Source organism: Amblyomma mixtum, chromosome 3, assembly GCF_055824585.1.
Source record: "Amblyomma mixtum isolate Tamu chromosome 3, ASM5582458v1, whole genome shotgun sequence".
Lineage (NCBI taxonomy): Eukaryota > Metazoa > Arthropoda > Arachnida > Ixodida > Ixodidae > Amblyomma > Amblyomma mixtum.
The window spans coordinates 106,366,130-106,392,947 of record NC_143014.1 but is presented as its reverse complement, the minus strand read 5'-3'; the positions used below and the strand labels follow the sequence as shown (position 1 = coordinate 106,392,947).

General features: G+C 46.2%; 1 protein-coding gene and 2 pseudogenes across 9 annotated transcripts in view; all 3 read left to right on the top strand.

Annotated features, from left to right (window-relative positions):
• The first annotated feature begins 1,064 nt into the window (after nt 1-1,064).
• csul (protein arginine N-methyltransferase 5) overlaps nt 1,065-26,818 on the top strand; it is a 91,862-nt gene continuing 66,108 nt past the window's right edge. For 2 of the 8 annotated variants that reach the window (XR_016290562.1, XM_089580549.1), the window contains exons 1-4: nt 1,550-1,954; nt 3,403-3,521; nt 4,881-4,966; nt 6,029-6,160. Coding sequence is in view for 6 of the 8 variants with exons in the window: in XM_089580549.1 (XP_089436675.1) it covers nt 1,818-1,954; nt 3,403-3,521; nt 4,881-4,966; nt 6,029-6,160 (474 nt within the window). In the remaining 2 variants the exon portion in view is untranslated. Of the gene's footprint in view, nt 1,339-1,549; nt 1,955-3,402; nt 3,522-4,880; nt 4,967-6,028; nt 6,161-26,818 lie in introns of those variants that run through there. The other 6 variants (XM_089580546.1, XM_089580547.1, XM_089580545.1 and 3 more) reach the window with 4 other exon arrangements.
• LOC149351265 (uncharacterized) lies at nt 6,167-12,672 on the top strand (annotated as a pseudogene). The gene is made up of 2 exons (XR_016290561.1): nt 6,167-11,869; nt 12,594-12,672. The product of XR_016290561.1 is annotated as an uncharacterized LOC149351265 (transcript).
• LOC149351264 (uncharacterized) lies at nt 12,804-26,818 on the top strand (annotated as a pseudogene).

Sequence of the window (26,818 nt, the reverse complement as noted above, 5' to 3'; positions counted from 1 at the left end):
AGACCGGCCGCTGGGCCTTCAGCTCATGACGTTTCCCCCTTTGGCAGGCAGATATATACACGCTCGCGGAGTATTCGAACGCGCTGCATATCCATTCTTGTCAGGCCTGCGTCTCGTCGTGTCCGCGTACGCTTCTGCATCGTCCTGCATTTCAATGCCGCCACCGTCACAGCTGCTTAAGCCGAGCAATGGAGCCCGACAGAAACCGGATGCAGCTGAAGAGGCAGGCCGGAAGAGATTCCCCAGACACTCACAGGAAACGACTGCGTCCACATGGACCAGTGTACAGTATGTGTGGTGTGGTGTGTTAAGCACTAGACCCATTTCAAGATTTTTTGCGTTGTTCTCGTGTAATGTCTGCTGTTATATGAAAGGAACAAGCAAGCTGAACGCGAGAAATGTCATCATTGTGTGCAGAACCCTGTAATTTAAGAGAAACCGAAGAAAACAGGCATGCAGGTCTCACCCTGTCGCGCAAAGGGGCACGTGCATTAAACACTATGTTCTTATCTGGTTCTTGTCTTCTGAGCGTAAAGAAGTAGTGGAATGACAGTGAGGTTTGGTCATCTTAAAATCGAATTTCTGTGTAGCCGCAGTTTCAGTTTCGAGTTGGTGGCGGCCGATGACTCTTCTCATCGATGGCAGGTGATGTTTATCGCTTTAGGTTGCCATTTACCTTCCAGACGTGCTTTTAGCCTAACTCCAAAGCACAGCCACGTTTCAGCTGCACAACGTGAGAGAAACAGCTGACGAGAAAGACTAATGCTGCGGCGCGCATGAGAAGCGCTGCTATTAAGTCGACTGCACCAAGCATCACAAATAAAAGCCCATTCAGGCATAGCTTGCTACAGTAAAAAACAGTAAATGACACACTCTGTCTATACTCTGCTGAAGAAGCAGTACCGTACCTTTCGGGGGCGCTAATGTGAACCAACCGAACACCGCCGGCAACTCACCAGATAGCCTCGCTCTGGTTCGGTCTAAACATAATTCGGTAAAATGGTCACCGCAAAGTCGGCTGCGTGGTGAAGGTTTCCACCTATTCTTTCTTAAATTTATCCTCATTGATAGCGTAATTTGGGCTTGAGCGCGGGTACGTGCATCGTAGTAGAGCAGAGTTGGCGACGCTAGCGCAACAGGACGACACAGAGTTGAGCAGACGAGGCTCCATATTTGCTGTGTGTAGCGACGTCCTGTCGTCTGCTAGTGTCGTCCCGTCGCGATGCAATGGACCCTTATTTTCGAAACGTCTTTCCCGAAGACTTTGCTCTCCTCGCTCAGTTGACGGCGCAACAGGTAGGCATTGTCATGGAAAAGGACGAGAACGGCGAAAAGACGGTAAGGAAATGGCGCAGTATCTGTCTCACATATCTCGGCGGTCACCTGAACCGCGCCCTAAGGGAAGGGAGGAAGGTAGGAGTGAAAGAAGAGAGAAAGAGGTGCCGTAGAGGAGGTCTCCGGAATAATTTCGACCGCCTGGGGATCTTTTACGTACACTGACATCGCACAGCACACGGGCGCCTCTTGCGTTTCGCCTCCATTTTTTTCAGACCGTTTAGGCATGTTTTCGGGCGCCCGATGCGCCATCCAGCCCCCTAGTGGAGATCAGTGGTTCATAGCGGACATGCATAGCTTGTGTCCTAAGGCATTTCTTCTTCTTTAAACAGATTAAAGTAACTTTCGGTAGTTCATTGCGTTTTACTGTTCTGTACATATTATTTCAAGCATTTTTTTGTGAACTACATGCAGCTAGTGCAGCATATCTAACCGTGATCTGCAGAGTGCATGTCCGCACCACCAGACACAGGCGGCTCATAATGCCTCCATGCGGCTCACCACCGGCGGTGTCACCGGTTTGTTTAAATATGGCGGCACAGCATAGTGTGTCGTGTGGTGTTGACTTGAATTTTGTGACAAAACTGCGTCAAGGATTAATTTCTGCTAGAAATGCAGGGTTGGTATTTCATTATCTTACTCTGAAGTGTTTGTGCGATCGTTCCTAAATGGCTTATTATTTTTAAGTGTTGCTCATTCGTGTGCACGTTCGTGAGAGCTGAATGAATGCTCGTCTGATGTTAGCCACGTGTTTATTATTTCAGCATCCTGAACTTTGCTGCGTTGGGTTGAAAAAGGATACGTAATAAAAATATCGTAACTTTAATCAGTAGTATTTAGCCCCGAGTACCTAGCGGTGTGTACTCAGTCGCCTTCTACCTGCTAACGCTTGCTCGCTTGACGTTTGAAATGGTAGGATTCCTGCTGGCACCGCTGGCACGGTGTTGCCCCTGCAAGCTTTCCTTAGTACTGTATTATTGCAATTGTGTGGCATCTGATTGCAATATTCGTGCCATTTTCAGTCGCCACTTAGCGACGACTGAAAGACTTTGTTGAGCCCGAAGACAACAGTGCTGTTCTATCAGCCTTGGTTGACTGTTTGTTAAGCAATTACAGTTTGCAGACGACTTTTTTAATGTGGAACTTTATGATGGGCCACTCATATGTTTACTGCTGTGACAGACTTGAAAGCGCCGGGCATTACGTGCCCGCAGCGTGTTCACTACTGTGGCAGACATGCTAGGCAACAATAATGTAGAGGTTACCATCAGTGCGACCATCAGGCAGATAAGTGCAGTTTCTTCATTATTTGACTTTTCCAAGCTTTGGGCAACTGGAAAATAACATATTTTAAGCGTTGGATATTGTCGCCTAGCTCTTTTTAGTAAAAGAGCTAGCGAGCTGAACCATTGAATGCTTGAAGTGTCATGCTTAACAAAGAATTGTTATCTAAAGCTGATTAGTTGAACAGGATTGTTAATTATAAGCAAAGTGTAGCTTGAACAAGATCTGCAACTGTGTAATGTGTTGTAAAAATGTGAATGCTCATGCTACATCAATAATTGTCTTAGTGCACTTGTGCTACCCAAATTTGACCTATTCAATTCCTGTGATTTGATTTAATTTGTGAGGGATGGATGTTATGATGGAACATTGTAAAGGACGAAGTAACAGAAAAGGGGAAAGTGTATTCAGTGCACAAATATTTTTTTTAGAATTTATTGGCACATTTAATGTGCAGAAAGGGTTAACTTGACAAAGTGCTAATTCGAAAATGTTGCTTTGCTGATATCTTGGTGAAAAAATAAATATTACCTTGGCACAGTGTCTTGGAATGTATTTGTTATGAAAACATAAGCAGTTTTAAACATCTAGGTCCTCATTAAAAAATTAAATGCTAAACTTCACTTCTTGAATTGACATTTGAGCTATGAGTTTTTTTTCTGCACCTCGTGGAAGTAAATGTCATGATGTATTTGTCTCTGAATTAAATTGATTTGTGTTCATTTCAATATGTGGAATTGAAACTAAGTTTTTATTCACTTTTGCCTTTTTTTGTGCACTCAGGTATAAATTTGTGGCGGTGGATGCCAGCCACCCACGAGCCAGGCGAGACTTTATTGAACATGATGTCAAAACAAACCCTAAGCCGTTTGCCCGTTCTGACCTTGTGTTGCCCTCTCAAGGCAAGTGTCTGAATTTTAATTTTGTGTTGTATTTAAAATACACCTGCCTGACTTCATGTTGCTTCGTCTTTTGTATGTGGTTAAAGTGCAAATGATGAAGCCTTAAAAAATAATGCTGTGCATGAATACAAACAAATGTGAAATTGAGTGTTGCTAAAGTTTCAAGTATGCTAGCAGTTTAAAATAGGTATTCATTTAAAAAAAAATTCCTATTGGTCTTAGTCTTCCTTAACCTTTAGGTGCTTTGGACACAGGTGTCACACGGAAGGCTTTTTTTTTCTTTTTGCTAGAATTGCTAATGATCAGGCTGTCTTGTCAACAGATTTTTTTTTTTTTGGGGGGGGGGGGGGGGGGGGCAGTGATAAAAATATGCAGTGCAATAATATAAAAGCATTAATTAGACATTAAAATTTATACACATATACAGTAAAGAAAGAGCATTATTTTAAAACATTTTAGCTTTTTCGTTGCCGCTTCAAAAGATAAGCACTCAATAGAAATGTTCAAAATATTTTTGTGCAGGAAGGGCTGTAGATTTAACATAATGTGCCTTGTAAAGCATTGCATTGGTCTGTGCTGTGGTGTGCGATACACCGCAGTTCTCAATACCTAGTTCCTAGTACCGATTCTTATAGCTGCTGTGGTGGCTCAGTGGTTATGGTGCTCGGCTGCTGACCCGAAAGACGCGGGTTCGATCCCGGCCGTGCCAGTCGAATTTCGATGGAGGCGAAATTCTAGAGGCCTGTGTTCTGTGCGATGTCGGTGCACGTTAAAGAACCCCAGGAGGTCGAAATTTCCGGAGCCCTTCACTACGGCGTCCCTCATAGCGTGAGTCGCTTTGGGACGTTAAACCCACATAAACCATAAACCAGTTCGATTCTTATGTACTCACAGCTGCATTTGCATGCAGCTTGCATGAATTGTTGAACTGTTGTACTCCTTTTGGTGCTCATGTGCTTTATCTGAAATGTATATTCAGTGTTAAGATTATAATTTCAAAATTGCTGGATTTGGTATTTGATTCTTGTGTGCAAATTTGTAATGTAACATTTTTTTTTGCAGTGCATTTTCAGAAATGAATAGTTCATAATTGGGGCAGTGCGAAAATGAATCGTGTCAGTTGTTATATGAGGCTGCCTCCTAGGCAGCCTTGCTAGTTTAATTCCTAACAGAGCTTTTCAGATTTCATTTCACACACATGGCAGTCTGTGTAAATTCACTGTACGTCTGAAATTTAATGCAGAGGTGTATATTTATGTAGCCGTGTTTACAATCCTGCCTCTTGTGTAGCAGCCAATAAGCAGTATTGAACCTTTGATGGGTTGCCAACAACATTGAACATTGCATTCTGCATTTCAGACTGGAGCGCTTTAGTGACCCTGAAAATCTCCAAATGGATTGATGTTGACTCTCCTGCTGAGACTTTCAGGAAAACATCTGAAAAGGTAAATGCAGCATCTTTTTCAGTGCCTTGTTATAGTTAGTCACCTTTTGATGCTTACAAGTATTTTTATTTCTTTACTTGCATGTTTTCAGCTGCAACTGCTTTTGTAAAATGGACATGCCATTTAGACATGAAACAGCCATTTGCTAATGTCAGCCAAATTGCTACATTGAGATTGAGAGCAAATATTGCTGATATTAATACTATCCGCCTTGCATACTTTTACATAACCAACTAATTTGCTTTATATACTTCCAAGCTCTGGATGCCTTGAGGTGTCGAATAAGATCTTGAACTGCTACCTGGTGGGTAAGTTTTTAGAGAGGCAAAGGCTTCTTGTTTTACCATGAGAGCTGGACAGGCAGTTCAGAGGGGAATGGATACAAGAACAAAAGGAAAATAAAATGCAAAAGCTCTCGGTACTTACAATTATCCCCGGAAATTTAAAAATGGCACAAAAGGCAGAACACGTAAAAAGGGACATATGACAGTGCTAACAATTGTACATTTTTCATTCATGCAGGAATTATAGTCTTATTGCCAACAAGGAACGCAAAAAAACTTTGGAAGGTATCAGTCAGATAAAATGATTTCTTTCTCAAGCAGTGAGATAGATGGCAATCTTGTGCATGTCTTGTCAAATTTTTTAATATATGGAAGGCCTATGGAATTAGACTTGCACATTTATCTCAATACTTTGCCATGGTCTTTGCACCCACACTCAGTGCAATGTAGAGCCATGAGGCTATCTTCTGCCCACTTACTAATGTGTAGGTGTCGCACGGTGGCTTAACGTTAACTAATCGTGAACTAATTGATTTGTGTTAGTGCCACTCCAGGAGTAGTCTGTTTGTGCATGGCTTTTGGAAGGAAGCACTGTGCAGGCAGCACTAGGTCTTGAAAAGATCAGAATCTTATTTCTTTAGCTTTGTGTTTTGCATAGGTCAAAGACACTGCAAAAGAAGCACAGTGACACCTTCCCATACCTTTTAGTGTTAATATTTGATGCTGTTCAGTTGAGAACATCATGGTCTTGTCCTCTCCTTGTCCATCCTGTGCGTAGGTGCTGAACCAGGAAATGAGCTATGCAGCCCACTTGGGTGTGGCAGCTATTTTGATAGATGTGCGCAGCCGTCGTTGTGTGAACCTGTCCCGAATGCTGCACAACTACATTTTGGCTTCGCATTCCTACCAGGTATGCTATCAATCATTGCAGCTGTGCAAGTGGGGCATTCCTTCCGAGATAAGACTTGAACAAGCTTGTGGGCAAACTTTAGTATTATGTATCCCTTGCACCATGCAATCTTGTGCTTGTGTGAAGATAGTGTTACCGTGCAAACAGTGAAACCACCCATGCTGAGAGGTGAGAAGGCTCGTTTGGAGATCATTCAGGGATTTAGCGTTGATGTTGAGAAACTGAAGCTATTATTCAGTGTGTCAAAAGTGGGGCCTCTTTGAGGCCTTGGGTTTTATTTCTGGTTTTTGAAATTGATTAAATGAAATGGCAACTGCTTAGAATGTGTGGTAAAATTATGGTGGCAGTGAAAAGCGGTTGCCAACTTTGACTAAAAGTTGGCTGCTAAAGCCATATAAAATTGAAAGTAATGCTGTTCAGTAAAACTTTGGTACCAAAAATGTTAGTTCTTCACAGGAGTAGTGTACATTACTTGGTTGTTTTTAGATGCATTGCGCTTTTTGTTAAAAGTGCTTGGTATTTTTTATTAGCGTTTGTTTTATTTCAGATCTGTTTTATGTTATAAGGAAAGTTTAACTCTTTCAGTACCTTGGGAAAAATGGGCATTTTCTTGTAGGTTATTTTTATTACTTTTGACCACGGTGTAAGAGTAGGCTAGGTGAGCGAACGGCAACGAAGAGACACTGCTCCGAGCCGAGAGGATAGTGCAGTAGTTGGCCGGCAGTTCAAGAGAGGGCGCACCAAACTGCGGCCCGATGCGTGCGCACGCGCTTCATATTGCCCGCGTAGCGGCATTTACGCGCCTTTTCCCGTCCGGATATCGCTTTTGTGTGAGTCGTGTTTATTGGTGTGGAGTCACTGTTTTGAAGCTTGCTCTTCAATTTCACCCCACACTGATGCACTGGTGACATGGGGAAGTGCTTGGTGCCTTTTTGTAAGACTGGCTACAAGTCTTGTGCAGAAAAGATCACTTTTCAAGCCATCAAATGACGACAAGAGGTTGGAAGCATGGAGAAGAGCAATCCCGCGCAAAGATCGCATGCTGCAGCGGATGGACCGTGTGTGTGAGAAGCATTTCGCTCCTCATTTTATTCTAAAAACGTGGTCCTTCGAAATAGATGGTCACGTTCTGATGTCAGGGAATAGAAGAGCCGGCCTAACAAAGGACGCTGTGCCTTCAATTTTCGAAGGAGCACCGAGTTACCTTTCCAAGAAGATCAAGAGTCCCCGAAAAAGAGTGAAGCGGATAGAGAAACCTGTGGCAACTTCTGTGCGTCCTCCGAATTACACCGGCATACCTGAGGGTTCATCACATGGTGTGGAAATGTCGAAGACCGCAGCCACGAGCCACAAAGACGAAAACACCGATGGCATGGAAGCTCTTAACCAGTCTTCATTCGAGGACTTATTTGACTTGGTAGCAAACATGTGCCTACCGAGGTCATCGTGGGCAGTACATCGGATCGACGAAGAGGGGATCAAAGACATTCTGGTCAGTGATGCTCGCGTAGTGTACAGTGACGGAAGCTGCTGTATATTTAATAAGAAGTCTTTGCTCGTAAACTCTGACATGGCGGTCCAAGCCTACATTTTCGAAAGGCCAGTTGACTGCACAGCAATTGGAATCAGCCCGTCTGTCTCAACAACATCTGAACTTGAGAGAATGGTAAGAACTTTTGACAATGTGAACGTTTGCTGCGGCGGACCAAGTTTAAAAAGCTTTCCTTGTGTGCTGCCCGAATGTGCTTATGTGGACAACCAAAAAAAGTGTAGACATAACAAATGCCCGTTATTATCGCCTGCAGGCGGAATATGTCGGCCATGCAGTGGCCTCCACAACACTCTGCAATTGCATGCTGACCGCCAAACGGCAAGGGCAAAGCAAAAGGTACCGCTTCAACGGATCAGGCTTTCTGCTTTGAGGAAAGGTGTACAGTCTGCCCAACTTGAAAGAATCAGCGCGTTGCGCCATGCAAAAGCCACTGTACTGCGCTCTCGAGCACGACTTTTAGCATGAAACAAATTGCTGATGAAACAGTTGAAAAACTGTCAGGAAGAATTCGCAAAAGTGAAAGAGGAGGGACTCGCAGAGAAGCTAGAAAGTATGGATTTACCTGCAGCACAGTTGCTTCTTGTAAAGGAGTGCATTGCTGCAGCTAAATGCACTACGAAGAAGAACAGGAGATACACTGACGACTGGCTGCTGCTGTGCCTTTTGCTAAACATCCGAAGCCCTGCGGCGTACTCTTTCCTGCGCAGCAATGCAATATTACCTCTTCCATGTGTTTTGACAATCAGGAAGTACATCAGCTTAGTCGGGCTAAAGTGTGGCTTTGACGAAGCGTTTTTTAAGGCCCTTAAAATGAAAGTTGCCTCGAAACCAGCATTTCAACAAAGAGGGATCCTTATTTTTGATGAGATTCAAGTTAGAAAGGAGATCACGGTGGACTCACGAACAATGACATATGCCGGTCTTGTTGACTTTGGTGAGAACAACCAAAGCAATGAGTTAGCTGATCACGGGCTGGTTTTCGCCTTCGCACCGTTCGGGGAAAAATATTTGCAGCCAGTGGCTGTGTTTGCCGCCAAGGGACCTACGAAAGGGACGGTCCTAGCACAGCTACTGCTTCAGTGCATTGTACACTTAGAAGAAGCGGGCCTTCTCGTTGATGGAGTTGTTTGTGATGGCGCCTCTACTAATAGAGCTATGTGGAGACAGCTTGGAATCAGCGGTGCTCTGGGGCATGTTGTAAATACCTTTGAGCACCCACTGGATTCATCGCGAAAGGTGCATGTCTTCGCAGATGCGCCTCATCTCTTCAAGTGCATACGCAATCGTCTGTATGACAGGAAAGTGTTGAAGAAAGGCGGAAAGTTCATTAAATGGTTTTGCTACGATGCCTTGTTTGTAGCAGACACCAAGAACGCAACTGAGCTGAGGGTATGCCCAAAACTGACTTTCAACCATGTAAATCCTTCTAACATGCTTAAAATGAGAGTGAAAACGGCAACCCAAATTTTCAGCAATTCCGTAGCAAAAGGAATTTTGTTTTACGCACGTAGAGGAGCACCTCGGCTCTTTAATGTTGAGCCGACCGTTGAGTTCACAATCTTTATGAACAACTTATTTGATGCCCTGAAGCGGCGCTTTCCAGAAGAAGGCCTGACTATAGACTGCAATGATCTTAAAGTTCTTGAGAGTGCCTCTGATTGGCTTGACGAATGGGAGGAAGAAGTTGCAAAAGGAGAAATTCCTCAAGATCTCTTCCTGAGCCGGTCAACTGCGGAAGGGTTAAGGGTGATGCTCAAATCTGCTCGTGAGCTGTCAATCTACCTGTTGACAAAGTGCGATTTCAGGTATGTCCTGACCGGAAAAATGAATCAGGACCCGTTGGAATGTTTTTTTGGTGTTATTCGACAAGCAGGTGGCCAAAACGAACATCCAACTTTCCCAACGTTCTTGCAACTGTACCGTATGCTGTCTCTTTACTCCCTCCTGAAGCCACCACGGTTTGGTAACTGTTCAGCTTCGAGAAGGAACAGTACGGCGTTGTGACTTGTGGGGATTGAGCTTCTTGGGCTACCCGAGTGTGCGCCCGCTTCTGCCGTTTCGTTCGTTAGAGAGACCCCCCGTGGGGTGTCCGCGAGCGGAATGGGGCAGCCGCGCTGCTTGTCCTCCCTTGCAAGGGAAGCTCTTCCGAGAACCGCAGTAAATCACCCTCCCTTCCGTTCTTCCCGCTTCGACCTCGCGTCCCCATTGGGTCACACCGAGTGACAGTTGGGGGCGTTGTTTCGGCGAGTGGTCCCTAGCGGGAAATGAGCGGAGAGATCGCCACCGACTCGGGCAGCAGAAAGGTGCGTAGAGCTTGGCTCCCGGTGCCCCGGCCTTTGCCGGGGGCCCAAGAACGCGGGTGCTTTGACGTGCGCATCTAGTATGTATGCTTGAGTCCAGGCCCGAACTTCCGGAGTCGTGTAGCCCGCCTGTGCAGGGCCGACGCGCTCCGGATTCGGGAGGGCCTGATTTGGCTGGTTCTCCGTCATTGCCGGCCATTGCTGGTGACGACGCGCGATGAGCCATCGATGTGCGACCTGCGTCGTCAAGATGTGCTCCGCGTTTACCCCATCCTTCCTCGTTTTGCGCTGCGCGTGATTTAACCCCTTTGGTTGGCCGCGCGGCATGCGATCGCCCTTAGCTGTGCTGTCCCGCGTGTATGTAGTCTTTGCTTTGCGCGCGCGGCTCCGCGGGCCCGCTTTCGGGTGCTGCGGCGGGGCTATGGGTTGCACCGAGGTCTGGGGATTAGTGCAGTGTTATGTAATGCAGCTCTCTGTGTAATAAACACTCGTGCTCTTAAATAACTGCGCCTTCCTTCCTTCGGAGCGAGAGCGCAGGCGCGCACCAAGCGCTGGCAGTGCCCTCAGCTTGCTCCGGCCCGAACCCGCGATATGTGGGCGAAGTGCCACCTAATGAGCACACGGTCACACTCGTGTGATGACGATCCCACATAATTGGCGCACCAACGTTGGGCAGTTCCTACCTTTGTAGTTACTGCATTCTGTTGCAAGCTTCAGGGCTAGTTAAGCCAGGTCGTAACGCGCATGAGAAGCCTTTCTATCCTCCGTTGCGGGTAGTCGGGATCGGTTAGCAAACGTGCGAATTCGTAATTTTGGGTCGATGGATGCGTAAGAAAGGAACCTTTATTCGGAACTAAAGCAATTCAGTCAGCCGCCTTTTGCCTGGTTGCTATCGCGCTGGCGCCGAAGGGGACTACGCGTATACGAGCATCCCCGCGCCGCGCCGAGGAGTGGCAGAGCAGAGGCCTGGCTTGGTAAGACGCTATGTAAGGGTGGCAAAACTGGCCGGACTCCTCGGGAGTAGCTAGGATTATCTCCAGCCCAAAGAGCTTTTCAGGGCCCAACGCGGTGACCCCTTTCGCGTTTAGAATTCACGGTAGTCTCAGGGAGACAATGCGTCGGAAAGTCGCTGGTATTGCGTCGCGCGCATGAGGCCGTGGAATTCTGTCTCTTGAGAGAGACCTGGCGCCGGAACGCTAGCTTGTATTGCAGCGTGCGCCGAGGGGCCGAAGCCAGACGGAACTGGCGTCCCCGGGGCTTGCCCTGATGGGTCATGACGGCTCGTGCTAAAATATCGAGTCCACCCAACAGCGTCGTAGCATCTTTTTCTAAATTAACCAAGTTCTTTCACGACCCACGGCTGTTGATGGTCAGTAACGCAGATTTACCGCGGGAAGGCACTCGTTCTCGCTTTCGAGGTGTTGAGAGCCGATCCGCCGAGTCCAGGCCTAGCGATACCCGCGAACCTTTGTTCCGCGGCGAGAAACAGGGCCAAGATGGCGTGAAAGGATTTTTCCTTTCTACGCGCAGTTTTTCCCTCGTCTTGTTCGTGCCCTCTGTAGCACGCGGAGAATTACGCTGCCAACTTGATCGCTTACTTTTGTGAGCGAGATAGGTGATGCTGAGGTCCATTGATTTCACGTTTTGGCAAGCGGGCACGACCGAAGCATACGATCGCTTTCGGTTGTCTCTTCGGTGCCTCCTCAGACGACATTCACTTTTGTGTTTTGTTCCGTGCTTGATATCGGACATCTTCGGTTGAGAGCTGAGCTCGGACTTTTACCAGCCTTCGCCGTGGCGAGGCCGTTCCGCGGCGTTCCCGGAGCGAGCTACTTCGCTGAGCCTTCAGCCCGATATGTGAGTTGAAGAATGCATGTTTCGTTTCTGTACAGTGCCGTGAATGTTTCAAAGTGTATTTTCATGCTAAATACTTCCCGTCTGTATAATATGCGTTTTGAAGTGTTTTGTTGTCTCGCTTATGTACAGTGTAGTATTGTAGTTAAGCAACCGCGTTTCCGGTCACTTCGGAAGAGGGGCTTCTTTGTCTCATTGTGGCGCGAAGGGTAGTGTGCGGGGGTGGTGCGGGGTTCCTTTTTTTTCCCGGAAGAGCCGGGAGGGCCTGTTGCTGTGGGGGGTGAAAAGCTTTCTTTTCCCCCGTGCGTGGGCCGCTGCCCTCCTCCTTTCCACTATGCCTGGTCGCCGCATAGCTGCTGCCGTTTGCACCTATCGTTCGCCAAGTGTTTCTAGAGATGTCGGAGAGGCTGTGTGCGCGAGCATGAATCCGTCGAACGGGGCCCAGATGTGGGAAGAGAAAGTAAAAAAAAAAAAAGAGTATGCCGAGAAGCCGTTGAGGGGTATGCTTGTTAGCGACGTTTCGGAATGTGTGTGTGCTCGCGGTCAGTGTCTCAGTTGCTCGCAATCCTCCTTACCCCGGACCATTGTAGCGTCGTCGGGCGCTCGCCCGCTGGGGTGGGGGAAATTGTGTTTGTTTGTAAATACTTTTTCTTGTTGAGTGGTATTATTGACTGTCAGGAGCCTTGCCGTGGACAAGGGCCATGGAGTTGCCATGTTTATGCTTTAGTTTTGGGACGCCTGCCGCCGCTTCCTGGTTCCTTGAGTGCGTGTGCGCGAGTCCCAGGCTCGGCGGTATGTGCCAAGGCCGAATCAGCGGAACTTCAGAGGCAACCTGTGCGGGGCTGTCCGCACCGTAGCACTGCTGGGACACCGTCTTCAGAGCATCGGGTGCCTGGAGAGGACTGCCATCGCGGCGCGACGACTCCGGGGTGAGCTGCTTCCGGAGCTTATCGGTTGCCGTTCATCACGACCGACCGATTCCGTCGGAGATATCGGCTCCGGCGGCTAGTTGTGTGGAAAGTTTTCCGGCGCCCTGTCGTGCGCGTTCTGATCATTGTGACAGCATGGACGCACGTATGTCTATGTCAGATTTTAACTTATGTAATGATGTATAGCTATGATTTATGTATAGACCTTTTTCAGGTGCGCGCGGCCATCTTTCGACTGCAGCGCCGTCTTGCGTCTGGCCGATTTCTCCGCCATGTTGGCTTGGGCGGCCGCCGCTGCAATACAGGCAGCGAGTACTCGCCGCGCGGTTCAGCCTTATCCGAGTGTTGATTTTTGCATGATTTTGACCTGCAAAGTGTTGCACTGTATGCACTGAGCAGCTGTGAACAAAATGGCCCGTGCTTCGGCGAGCGGCGACGCGGGTGTCTCCGTGCAAGTTGTGCCGAAAATCGACATTGGAGGTGCGCTTCTACGCAAGTGTGCGCAATTCATTTAACGGCCTTCTGGTATCTATAATGGAGACATTTATTAATGCGAGCACGAAACTTGCTGAGCGCTTCTATGTTGTAGTTATAATTATAAAAGAAAAACCGCTCCGTTCCGAGCTAACAGCAGTGTTGCTGTCAAGCGCTCAAGCGGTCTGCTCTGCGTTGCGCCGGTGACACGAACAGATTGAAACTGCGTTTGACCACGTCTTTCACTACATTTTCCCTCTGCACTGTCCTAAAAAACGGTACTTTCTGTAGTGCTACATGCAGAAGGCACAGCTGGAGTGCATAAGCGCTTAGAAATCTGTTGCGGCTTTTGGCTTTGCATAAATTTCTTGATTACTTCGTACTAACGGTAAAATAACTGGTGAAGCGTGCAAATGTATTGTGGTCCACTCTTAGCGTGAACATGCGAGTGTGTGGCAGCGCTCTTCGGAGCGCCAGTGCATCCGTCGGCGCCGCGCATCGAAATAAAGTGTCGCAGGAACAGAGGAAACTGGTTGTGTTGCTTCGCGTCGTCTGACATTTCGCTAAACTCGGAAAAAGATGTAGTAGAGAGGCATCTGGCCTTCGAACGCGATGTAATTTATACCCTCGAAACTGGTGCGCCTGCTGTGACAGTTCCTGAGGGGCGTACCTGCTTGGTCCGTATCAGGTGCGGCCGCTGATTAATGCCGAAAGAGCGAGAAAGCGCGTGCGTGTGGTCGGGTGGGCACTGCGTGTCTGCTGAATGCACGTCCCTAATAGGCACATTTTTTTTAAGCAATCGGAACTTTGCATTACGGCGTCAGTTGAAAATAGTATTTGGTCGAAGCATGAGGTGTCACGATGCAAGGTGGACACGTCAAAGCTGCGGCTTTCAGTTATTTAAGTCCTGCTGGTTTAGCGGATATTTACTGCAAGCAAACAGCTGTGGCATTCGCGCAATGCATCATGACTTTCAAGTACTGTCAAATAGCTTTGGCAGTTATGACAGAAATGTTTCACGTAACCCGCAGTGCTGCTGCATCATTTCCCCGAATTATTACTAATGTTTTGATTTTGCAAGGCTCACAGACGACACATATCTTAGTGACATCAGCAGTAGGTGCTCGCGTGTAAGGTATGTGCCGCTGAAACAGCCCGCAACCGCCGCCGTGGGTCTCTGCGTTCTTCACACTGCTCCGCTTCAAGCCGCCTTCGCTTCCTGTAGTTGTTTGAACAGCAGACGACTGCGCAGTGGTTTCCCGAAGACCTCGTTGCAGCTTTAATCACACATACACCGAAATCGGGCTACTACAGCTAAGCAACCGCATACAGTAAACACGGAGAACCGCAGAAAACGCGCGGGACGCACGGACACCGCCTTTCCGAACCAGCCAGAGAGGAGGAAAGCAACATGGCGGCTTTCGGCGCGCTGGGAGCGAGGCTAAAACTGAAAAAGGTCTATACAGAGTGCATTGATTATGTGATGTTCGAGTGACCGCATTTGTAATTTTGTAAGGCGCGAATACTTTTGTGCCTTTATTGCGTAGTGTCGAATGCCTGATGTTTTGTGATTAGAATTCTCAGTAATGTTGTTGTATGGGTGTGTTTAAGGGCTGGAGGTATGGCGAAAGGCTGGTAGCTCATTGATGCTAGCGAAAGGAATACTGTGCTGTGTGGAGTGACCGTCACTCTGTTTTCAGAGAGACGGGGGCATTTAAGAAGAGGGGGATGTGGGGATTGAGCTTCTTGGGCTACCCGAGTGTGCGCCCGCTTCTGCCGTTTCGTTCGTTAGAGAGACCCCCCGTGGGGTGTCCGCGAGCGGAATGGGGCAGCCGCGCTGCTTGTCCTCCCTTGCAAGGGAAGCTCTTCCGAGAACCGCAGTAAATCACCCTCTCTTCCGTTCTTCCCGCTTCGACCTCGCGTCCCCATTGGGTCACACCGAGTGACAGTTGGGGGCGTTGTTTCGGCGAGTGGTCCCTAGCGGGAAATGAGCGGAGAGATCGCCACCGACTCGGGCAGCAGAAAGGTGCGTAGAGCTTGGCTCCCGGTGCCCCGGCCTTTGCCGGGGGCCCAAGAACGCGGGTGCTTTGACGTGCGCATCTAGTATGTATGCTTGAGTCCAGGCCCGAACTTCCGGAGTCGTGTAGCCCGCCTGTGCGGGGCCGACGCGCTCCGGATTCGGGAGGGCCTGATTTGGCTGGTTCTCCGTCATCGCCGGCCATTGCTGGTGACGACGCGCGATGAGCCATCGATGTGCGACCTGCGTCGTCAAGATGTGCTCCGCGTTTGCCCCATCCTTCCTCGTTTTGCGCTGCGCGTGATTTAACCCCTTTGGTTGGCCGCGCGGCATGCGATCGTCCTTAGCTGTGCTGTCCCGCGTGTATGTAGTCTTTGCTTTGCGCGCGCGGCTCCGCGGGCCCGCTTTCGGGTGCTGCGGCGGGGCTATGGGTTGCACCGAGGTCTGGGGATTAGTGCAGTGTTATGTAATGCAGCTCTCTGTGTAATAAACACTCGTGCTCTTAAATAACTGCGCCTTCCTTCCTTCGGAGCGAGAGCGCAGGCGCGCACCAAGCGCTGGCAGTGCCCTCAGCTTGCTCCGGCCCGAACCCGCGATATGTGGGCGAAGTGCCACCTAATGAGCACACGGTCACACTCGTGTGATGACGATCCCACAGACTTTGGCTGACTTTAAGAACGCGTATAACAGCTCAGCATCGAAGGAGCTAAACAAGCTGGAGCAGCTGAAAGAGAAGCTTGACGGCCTAATCGATGAAGGGAGCTGGGAGTGCGACGAAGTGTTTGGGTGTGATAACAATGATGCAAGCGTTGTTGAGTGTATAATTTATTATGTCACAGGTTTTGTATCCAGGAAAATTTTCAATCAGACCTCATGCACTACGTGCAAGAAAGCACTGGAGGGTCAGAAAGGCTTTTCAAAGGTGCCCGAAGCTGAGCTAGTGAATTGCAAAACAAGGGGCAGGCTCACGCACCCTAACATGCACCTCTATCAGCTTTTTATGGAAGCTGAAGAGCATTTCTCCAAATACGCAAATCTGAGAGATGCCTACAATAAAACAGTTGATGCTCTACTAGAGAAGGTTCACTTTCACTTTCCCTTGTACTATCCACAGAGAGGACATGCTTGCCAATCTACTCTATTATTATATAAGCCTTCGTATGCGTCAGTACTGCCGTCAAATGAAACGCAAGCACATTGAAAAAGGCCAGGACTTGCGTAAAATGTCCAAACTTGTTTGACCACAAGGAGCCGAGCTGAGTGAACTGTTTGTTATTTTGACTGTATACACAACAGTAGAATTTAGGTATTTTGTGTGTAATCCAGGTTTGCAGTGACTACTTTTTGCTTCATGTATGAAATAAACACACAACGTTCTACCTGGGTTATAACTTTTTCTGGGCTGCGGAAAACACCCACTCATCATCCTCACAGAAATTTCATGCAGTTCTCGCATAACCTCACTAAGGCATGCGTTCAGTCGCTTTCACACACAAACATTCATTTCCCTATCGCTGCACCGTGGCCACTTGATTTTCAAATGCGACTGCTAACCTGATGCGCCCTTCTACCTCATTCTTTAGTGAGAAGTAAACTCGTTCCATGTTATAACCGAGAAAAGTTGAAACTATTGTATACTGGCATGCTTGGTTCCTGCTCCACCAAAGCTTCTCCGTAGCGTTGTCTGTCGTCTTGCGTGAGCCGTCGATAAAGGGGCTTTACGCTTGGCCTGATCTGTGGACAATTTTTTCAAACAGTTAACGGTGATTCACAGTATAACAAACGCCTAAAAAACCAGCTGGTGGCCGCAAGTTTTCCTCAAGCTGTATGCGGAGAAGCTGTGATAAAGGCACGAACGGCGCCGCTACGTGCGCAAGTTGGAAGCGCTATCTGTCGAGTGAGAAGGAAGCACAATAGTATTGTGCGACGGCAGGCGGCGGCGTTCGTTCACCTAAGCTACGTCTTTCACCGTGCTTTTGACTGAAAAAATTTTCTTACTTGCATTAGTATGCAGCACATCAAAATGAAGCTAAAATGTACTGTTTGGTAATATGCATTTCAAATATAAATGTTAGGCTGTAATGTGAAATTTTGTTTGTCTGTGCAAACTTTGGTGAAAATTATGGCAAATATATATGACGTTATGCTTATAACACGAACAGAAAAATAATACAGAAATTCTGGAATATACAGAACATTGCTTGTTTTATTTCATAAAGCGCCTGAAAGTTTCAGTGCTTTCACTGACAAATACCTCGAGCTACAAAAAATGTTTGCTACCTCATTGAAACCCGCTATTTCTTGGAGGTGTTACTAAAGCTATTCTTTCTACAAATATTTTGATTGAAAAGTGCTGGAAAGTACAAGCGCATCTACTGACATCAATGTCCTTCTGAATGATAGGTGTTAAAAGAGTAAATGACTAATCGTAATCTGTAAGATAAATAGTAAAATGGAAAAATCTAGTGAGGATGGCAGCAAAACTTAGAAAGAAATGCAAAAATCATGGAAGAATCGGCTAATACATATCTTGTGCACAGAAATATTCCAAAATAAGTCAACTAAAGGTTACCCATAAAAATAGTTGTGTCCCAATAATACTTTCAGCAACAAAAGCAAACCTTTACTAACCAAGGCTCGCATGTCACTGCATGAAACAGCTCCTCAGTGTTGAGAGACGCATGTACATATCCAGCAAGCACAGAAGAGTAGTTAAGTGCCTTGTAACCTGGGAAGAGGAAGATCAGAAAACAAGCTGGCATAACTCCAGTAGAATTGCAATTATAGGATCTTGGCAACTTTGTGGGAAATGAGCAAGGCTTTGGGTGATGCGCCTCTGCACTTGGTGCCTTTTTTGTGTGTACATCTTGGCTCCTGTCTACTTTATTGCACACTGCCATGTGAGGGCCAGGTTCTTTTTCAGCTGTATCTGTAGAGATGGCAGCACCAAACTTGGGTCACAATGTAGACAGAAAGCAAAAAGTGGCCATTGTACTGCAAACATCCCTGTTACATCTTAGGTGGCACAAAAAATTACTGCAGCGGTAGCAGGTAAAAAACAATGCTGCCCGGTGGAGAGCAGTAGATGGTTTAGGCTGGTTTCTTGAGATATTCTTCGTCAAAACTGAACCCAGGATTTTTGACATCATCCTGAGGCGCACTGCTACTACTAGCATTTAAAAAAATTTTCGCAGCGGCCAAAAAAAAACAGCAAACCCAAGGTGTTCTGCAAGACTGTCCTGGTATTGTGCAGTTTTTCGTGCTCACCAAGAAGTGTTGCGCACTGCGCTCTTCAGTCCCACACCCGAATTCGCCACTTTGTAGCAGAGGTACAAATTACTTGAAACTGCAAGTTGACTTCTTGGACTGCATAACTGCTTGCTTAACAAGTCGGAACGTTATTTGCCGGCCTTTAACCTTTTTTGGTCATCTGTCGGGAATTGCCCGACAGCAGAAAAGTACCCGTCTGGTCAGTTGTCGGGCATGGCCCGACACAACGTTTGGTCTACTACTTCTGTAAATAAATTTGCGCGCCATCTGGTTGGATTTGTGGTATTCTGTAAATTGGCTAGTTGGCTTTCCTCTCGAGGGATGACAGCGCCATACCGCTGGAAAATATTTTTTGATCGCGTAATTCTGAGGTTTTGAATTGGCGCCAAAAACTCGCGACATGAGTTTCATTCCGGCAGGCATGTTTTACGGAAAATTGTCTGATGGCTTTGTGGAATGTGAAGATGACTTTAGTGTCGAAGAGAGCTATGCGCCTCCTTTGACACAAGAGTCAACCACAAGTTTCGACGTCTCTCATAGCCTCAGTCGCTTTGGGACGTTAAACCCCAATAAACCAAACCAAACCAAACAAGTTTCGACAGCGAAAGTGAAGAGTGCGACGGCTCAATCAGCATTGAAGACACACTGTCTAGTGACTCTTGGAAATTATACGCTAGTGACCTCCAGAAATAAAAAAAAAAAGAAAAACTGAAAAAAGAAAATGCTTTCAATAAATGTTCATAACCAAATCATGTCATGCCACTCCCTTTCTTTGCAAGAGGATAGAAGGCCCATAAGAATGCTGACCGGTGCAGTAGTCAGTGGGGGAAACTACACCTGACCGGAAAGGGTTAAATAGTGCGCAACATCTATGGGTGAGCAGTGGCCCGTGCTGAGTGGGCTCAGTACAGAAAGAGTTAAAGGGGCACTGCCTCCGCATCAGTCAATAGAACAGTGGAACATGGGTAGCCGAGAGTAAATGGCAGCACTTGTTGGTGCCGACGGTTCAGGCTTTGAACGAGTGTCATATTGGCGTAGAAATAATGGAGTTGTTAACTCATCTCGGGAGCATGTGCAGAGATAATTGCATTGCTTAACAAAGAATTTCTTCTTGGTATTCTTCCATTTGTTTTCTTTCTTGTTTTTGCTGGCGGGCACTCATTTAACAGTGGAAATCATTAGTGTTCCCACCATGGGCTGTGTGTGCTGGGGGTGTTCAGAGGCACAAAAATATTTGTTTTCGCAATGATACTAATGCAGCCATTGTGAACTAGGTGTCTCATATGGTAAGGTCTCTATAATGTTATAAAAACTGGGTCTTGAAGATCAGTGTTTTTGTACGTGGCTAGAAATCTTTAGTGTGCCTAGTCATTCTATTTTGGTCATTCTTTTACACTGATTGAAACTGCCCCGCCGCGCTGGCTCAGTGGTTATGGCGCTCGGCTGCTGACCCGAAAGACGCGGGTTCGATCCCGGCCGCGGCGGTCGCATTTCGATGGAGGCGAAATTCTAGAGGCCCATGTACTGTATGATGTCAGTGCACGTTAAAGAACCCCAGATGGTCGAAATTTCCGGAGCCCTTCACTACGGCGTCCCCCATAGCCTGAGTCGCTTTGGGACATTAAACCCTAATAAACCAATAAACCAAACTAATTGAAACAATTCAGGAAACCATGTTAATGCCTTCATGTGATATGCAGAGAGGTAGAAGGAGCAATTATGGTCACAGGGAATATGCTATGCATGCCGTGCACTTCAGTACATCTTTAGACTCTTCATATTATCTCTAGTACATTGTCGATGTTTTTGAATTTTACTGTTTTTTACTTCTTTATCGTGAAACAAACTTTCATGTCCGAATGAATTTGTGCCATCCTAGCTTAGTGTTCATGTGGATGTAACTGCAGCTGGGAGAAAATTGGCCTTCTATTTTCTCATGTGTTTGTACTAAGTTTGAGATGTGACATTGAAGGGAAAAACACATTTTGAAATGTTTTTTTGAAATGCCATGCACTTCAAGAGCCTCTAGCCAAATAAGTTCATTTTTTGCTTCTTTGCTTTTCGCTCCTGCTTCACCTCTTTCAGTAAAGTAAACGTTATGGTTGTAAACCTTGCTTAGCCACAGTGCAATGTGTAACTGCTTTGTATTTGGGTTCCTGGAATTTTGTCTGTTGCTGCCTTTCCTGCATGCCTTTGTGCATAAATCACCCAAATGGTGGCGTTGAATGCACTAGAGCCTGTGTGTTTCTTTGTGTTTTCCACTAGATCCATATCTTTTCTGTGTACTTTGCACTGCACATGCAGCGCTCTGTGATTGCCCCTTGTAGATGTCTGTTCACCAAAGTCTAGCCTGTTACTGAATGTTGCATTTTGTCATTGTGAGCATGCACACTTCTTGACAAGCTTTTGCATGTTGCGCAAGATGGCCTTATGAGTTTCACATGACACTTCAGTTACGATCTTCGAACTTTTTCATTTTATGAAAGGTACTTGTAAACCACACAGCTAAAATGAATGGTATACTCATGTCACATGGCTTCTAATAAATCCAAGCATTATGAAATTTCTCTTTTCATTTTCACAGTAGATTCTTATTCCAGGAGCCATGATTAAATAAAAACCTTAAAGAGACTGGAGAGGGGACTGGGAGGATTATGGCCACTTGCCACTTGGTTTCGAAAACTGGCAAAATTGGGCACTGATTTGAGCCCTGATGGAAAGTTATGTGCCTACTTGTGATGCAGAGGCGCAGCCACTGTAGAAGCTTTTGTAACTTCCAAGCACTATCCCATTGTGTTCTGTAGCCTCACTATTGAAAAGTTTTCTTTTTGAGCCTTTTTGGTAGTGTTGAACAACTGAAAGTCTTAACAGTGCCAATTCAAGTGCTTAACATAGAGAGAGTGGTAAAGGTTTAGAGCCATAAGGTATAGATTCACAGCAGGAAAGGCAGGTTTGTGTGTCAGGATCTGGCACATTGTCCTGTCTGCTGAAGCTGGTTATCCTGACCGATATTTTGTTCCCAGTGTTAGAGCATCGTGGCTGGACGAAGTTTGCCAGGCATTACAAGTAAAAACTCTCGTTCTGGAAAAAAGATTAATTTATTCTGGCTTCTTCCCATGTGGGTGCAAGACTTTTCATTTTGCCCTTGCGTGTCATCTAAAATCATCACAGGTATATACCTAAGTGTTATTGAGAAGGTTACCAGGAATAAGATAAGAAAAGAAAAAGAACAATCTTATTTGTTTAAAATTCATCTTACCCTGTGACCTTAAGATACTGGTATCTTGTTGCAGGAGCTGTTCAAACCTAAAAAGAAAATCATTTGGCCATGCCTTATGTATAGCCTTGGTCAAGAGTTTTTGGGTGCAGGGTTTTCTGTTGAGCCATGCAGTGGGGCACTTACGGTATCCCTGAGACTCTAGATTTCTGGAGGGTGAGTTGAGCTCTCGCCTTAACAGGTGGCTTACTACATAACAGCAAAACCTAAGCACTAGAGAATTTGGGCTGAGGCTGTGCATTGGTTTGTGGATGGATAACAGATGTACGAGAGTTGTTTACAAAGGTGTGCAGGTTATTTGCATGTAGTTAGCAGTTAGCCATAAAAGTTGTTGAACTCTGCAGATAAGGCTGATTTGTGGCAGATTTTGTTGCAAACAGTTTTTTGTTATGGAGCGTGCTGCCATATTGTGTGGAGCATGTGGTTTTTGCTTTTTTTTTTGCTGTTTCGCTGCTTTTCTTTGCATGGCCAGCACCTGTCTTCGTCGACATTTCCATTCTGTAAGTTGGGTTGCACTATTCTTTCGCTGTTCTCTGCAGTCTATAATTTAAGTGGAGTTTAACACAAAGAATACAATGGCGCAAGAAGGATAACATTCAGTATGAGTGTTGCTGGTATGTTTTGAGCTGGGCGAGTCGGTTCAAACACGTAATGGAACAGGGCAAACATAAGACACCAGAAGAGACGTGAGCGATACCAGCGCTGCTTTGCTGCATCATTCTTCTTCCAGCTCCTATAGTTTTAAGAGGAATGCACAACAATATATGTGCACGTATTCTCTGTGTCCTGCTTGTGTGCTACTTATGCCTAAGGTCATCATGATTCAATTCGGAGGTCGTGGGTTCGGATCCCACCGGCGGCATGTGGTTGTTTTTTCTTCTGCTTTTCTAATCAGTTAGCTTTAAGCGATGACATATTAAGTAATATTCTAAATTGATCAACACCACAAAATAAATAAATTACCTAAAAAAAATCCCCTGTGCCCCTTGGTTTCTGTGGCTGTTGGCTTCTGTCATATTTACAACGAGCCCCTCATTCCCGTTCTTTGTCTGCTTAATTGCTTAGCGAGGGCCTCGATTCTGGCAGCCTTGATGCCATAGGAAGCATAAGAGGGTTCTCACACAGCTTCCACCCTCTCCGTTCGATGACGTTCTACGTCACACCTGCGGTAAATCAGGACGTTCTACGTCCGCCGCTTATGAACGTGGGTGGCGCTGATGAACACTCTCAAGGTTAGGTTACTTGTAAACATAAATACCCCCGAAAGCAGAAGGTTTGACAGCCGTCGCCGTAGCTCAGAGGTAGAGCACCGGACGCGTAATTCGGAGGTCGTGGGTTCGGATCCCACCGGCGGCATGTGGTTGTTTTTTCTTCTGCTTTTCTAATCAATTAGCTTTAAGCGATGACATATTAAGTAATATTCTAAATTGATCAACACCACAAAATAAATAAATTAACTAAAAAAAATCCCCTGTGCCCCTTGGTTTCTGTGGCTGTTGGCTTCTGTCATATTTACAACGAGCCCCTCATTCCCGTTCTTTGTCTGCTTAAATGATTCAATTATGATGGTTATGATTCATCAATTACAGTTATCATTATTTCAGTGGAACTGGAATACTTGTTATATTCTGAAAATTTCTGGTACTGGATACAGCCCTAATTATCTGATCGGACAGCGAATGAGAGGGACAGGACATGGTACTGTTGTCTGTCATCTCATATTTCATGCTATTCACTGACGGTAAATGAGAGGGACGGGACATGGTGCTGTTGTCTGCTGTCTAGTATTTCATGCTGTTCACTTCTGAGCATACTGAATAGCAAATGAGAGACAGGACATGGTGCTTATGGTCTGGTGTCTCATGTTTCATGCCGCGCGCTTTTGGCCATATCGAACGACAAATTAGAGAGGCGGCATGGCACAGATCTCTGTCATCTTGTATTTCATGCTATTCACTTGTGAGGATCATGTTGGACAGCAAATGATAGAGGCAAGGTAGGGTGTTGTTGTCTGCCATCTCATATTTCATGCCGTTCACTTCTGTTCATGTCAGGCAGCAAGTAAAAGAGGCGGGACTTAGGACTGTTGCCTGTCCTCATATTTCATGCTGTTCACTTCTTATCTTATCAGACAGCAAAAGAGAGAGGGAAGGCATGGAGCTGTTGTCTGTTGTCTCTTATTTCGTGCTGTTCACTTGTGATGATCATGTCAGACAGCCAATGAGAGGGGGAAGGCATGGTGCTGTTTTGTCTGTCATTTCGTATTTCATGCTGTTCACTTCTGATCATTTCGGACAGCAATTGAGAGAGACAGGACAACGCATTGTTGTCCGTCATCTCGTATTTCATGCTGTTCACTTGTGATGATCATGTTGGACAGCCAATGAGGAAGGGAAGGCATGGCGCTGTTGCCTGTCATCTCCTATTTTATGCTGTTCACTTCTGATAATGTCGGCCAGCAAATGAGAGAGGCAGGACATTACGCTATTGTCTGTCATCTCATATTTCTTGCTGTCCACTCCTGATGATCATGTTGGACATCCAATTAGAGAGGGAAGTCATGGCTTTGTTTGTCATCTCGTATTTCATGCTGTTCACTTGTGATGATCATGTTGGACAGCCAATGAGGGAGGGAAGGCATGGCGCTGTTGCCTGTCGTCTCCTATTTTATGCTGTTCACTTCTGATAATGTCGGCCAGCAAATGAGAGAGGCAGGACATTACGCTGTTGTCTGTCATCTCATATTTCTTGCTGTCCACTTCTGATGATCATGTTGGACATCCAATTAGAGAGGGAAGTCATGGCTTTGTTTGTCATCTCGTATTTCATGCTGTTCACTTCTGAACATGTCGGACAGCAAATGAGAGAGACAGGACAATGCGTTGTTGTCCGTCGTCTAGTACCGTAAAAACCCGCATATAATACGAGGTTTTTTCCCCATAATTAGCGTCCTAAATATTCGCCTCGTACTATTTGCGGATCCGAACAAAAATTTTAGAAGTTGCTCGAAGTTTTGGTTTCGTTTTTGCGGCGTGGCTACGGCTTGGCTTCGTTACTCTCGACAAACGACGTCACGACGTCGTTTCTTTGTTGATCCGTTGGGTGCGCCGGGGGGTCGCGGTGTGCCGTGCGCCTGTTGACAGCGCACGTGCTCGCATGTAAGGCACGCTTCGTGAAGTGGATATTGTTTTAGAGAGCACGATGTCACGGTCTCGAAAACAGTACTCGGCTACTTGCAAGCGATTTTGGTTGCGGAGAACATCGCCAACGGTGCGGCCGGGAGGCAGTTTGGTGTCGTCGAAGGAAGCATTCGTGGATGGCCACAACAGAAAGAAGCCCTTTTCGCGTGCAGCGGAACGCGACAAAGCTTTCGCGGTCGTTTGATGGTTGTGTAAACAAACCGTTCAAGGACGCAGTCAGGCGGTGCTACGCAGAGTGGATGCGCTCAGGTGAGCCTGCAGTGACGCCAACCGGGCGGCTGAAGCGGGCTTAAGAAGTGCGGCATCTCGAACGCCCTCGATGGCACGGAAGATGAGTACATTTGGGATGATTTGTCGGACAAGGAAATGTCCGAAAAAAGCGCTACTGAAGAACAAAGTAATTGAAGTGAAGTGCGGGATGCAATTTGAATAAATGTCTTCTATGAGCTTGTGTTACTCGTATTATACGCGGGTGAAACTTTTTTTCCCATTTCGCGTCTCTAAAACTTAGCCCCGTATTATATTCGGGTTTGTATTATACGCGGGTTTTTACGGTATTTCATGCTTTTCACTTCTGATCATTTCGTACAGCAATTGAGAGAGACAGGACAATGCATTGTTGTCCGTCATCTCGTATTTCATGCTGTTCACTTGTGATGATCATGTTGGATAATGTCGGCCAGCAAATGAGAGAGGCAGGACATTATGCTGTTGTCTGTCATCTCATATTTCTTGCTGTCCACTTCTGATAATCATGTTGGACATCCAATTAGAGAGGGAAGTCATGGCTTTGTTTGTCATCTCGTATTTCATGCTGTTCACTTCTGAACATGTCGGACAGCAAATGAGAGAGACAGGACAATGCGTTGTTGTCCGTCGTCTAGTATTTCATGCTTTTCACTTCTGGTCATGTGCCTCCTAGCTCAGCTTTGCGTTTAACTGCTTTAGTTCATGTTTTAAAAAATTAATGTCCCTGTGGGATTTAAGACATCAGACTGGAAAGAATAAGCTATTCCCTGACCTGAAATGAGAGGCCACTCAGAGTTAGTTTTGTCAGCCTCATTGTAAAACATAGCCTAGTATCTGCTTTGTGGGCCATTTTTTTTGTTAACTTGTGTCTGTACCTGTCCAAACTGCTGCCCAAACTAGCATGGCTAGGTTTTAACCTTGTTATCTTAAAGCCAAGGGCAAGGTCAAACACTAGTAAAAGCAAACAACGAAGAAAAAAAAAAGGATGAGCTGGACACCACACTGTCAGAGTGCACAAAGCATGTAGTGGTTGTTTATGCTGGTTGCATACTTTGTCAATTGAGGAAAGTGACTTTATGCTTTGATATGCATGTAGTACCCTCAACCCGAAAGAATTTTTCTCGATTGGAATAAGGGCTCTAGTGGCCTTTGGTGACAAACTTCTGAAGTGCAGACCCAGGTGCAAATGTTCGGCAAACCCTGATATAACTTTGATGTGATATCTAGCAATTATGATTGGACTAATGAGAGCATTACACATTAGTCAGCATTTCGGTACTTTGTGCCTGGTGATCTTTTTGTCAGTGCGGTTAGGTCAGTAGGGAAGAGATGTGCATTCCACGTGGCTGTTCTATACTGTTTAGTTGCTTTGGCTTATTTTTTGTTTGTATATTTTCTTTATAGTGGTACATGTGCGTCACACTTGTTAAACTTTTTTCATACATAGCATGTGTGCTTTGTGCCATTGTGGCATTATGTGCACTTTTTTCCTGTCTTTATACCTCTGCCCCTGAGTTTCATCACTCTTTCTTGGGA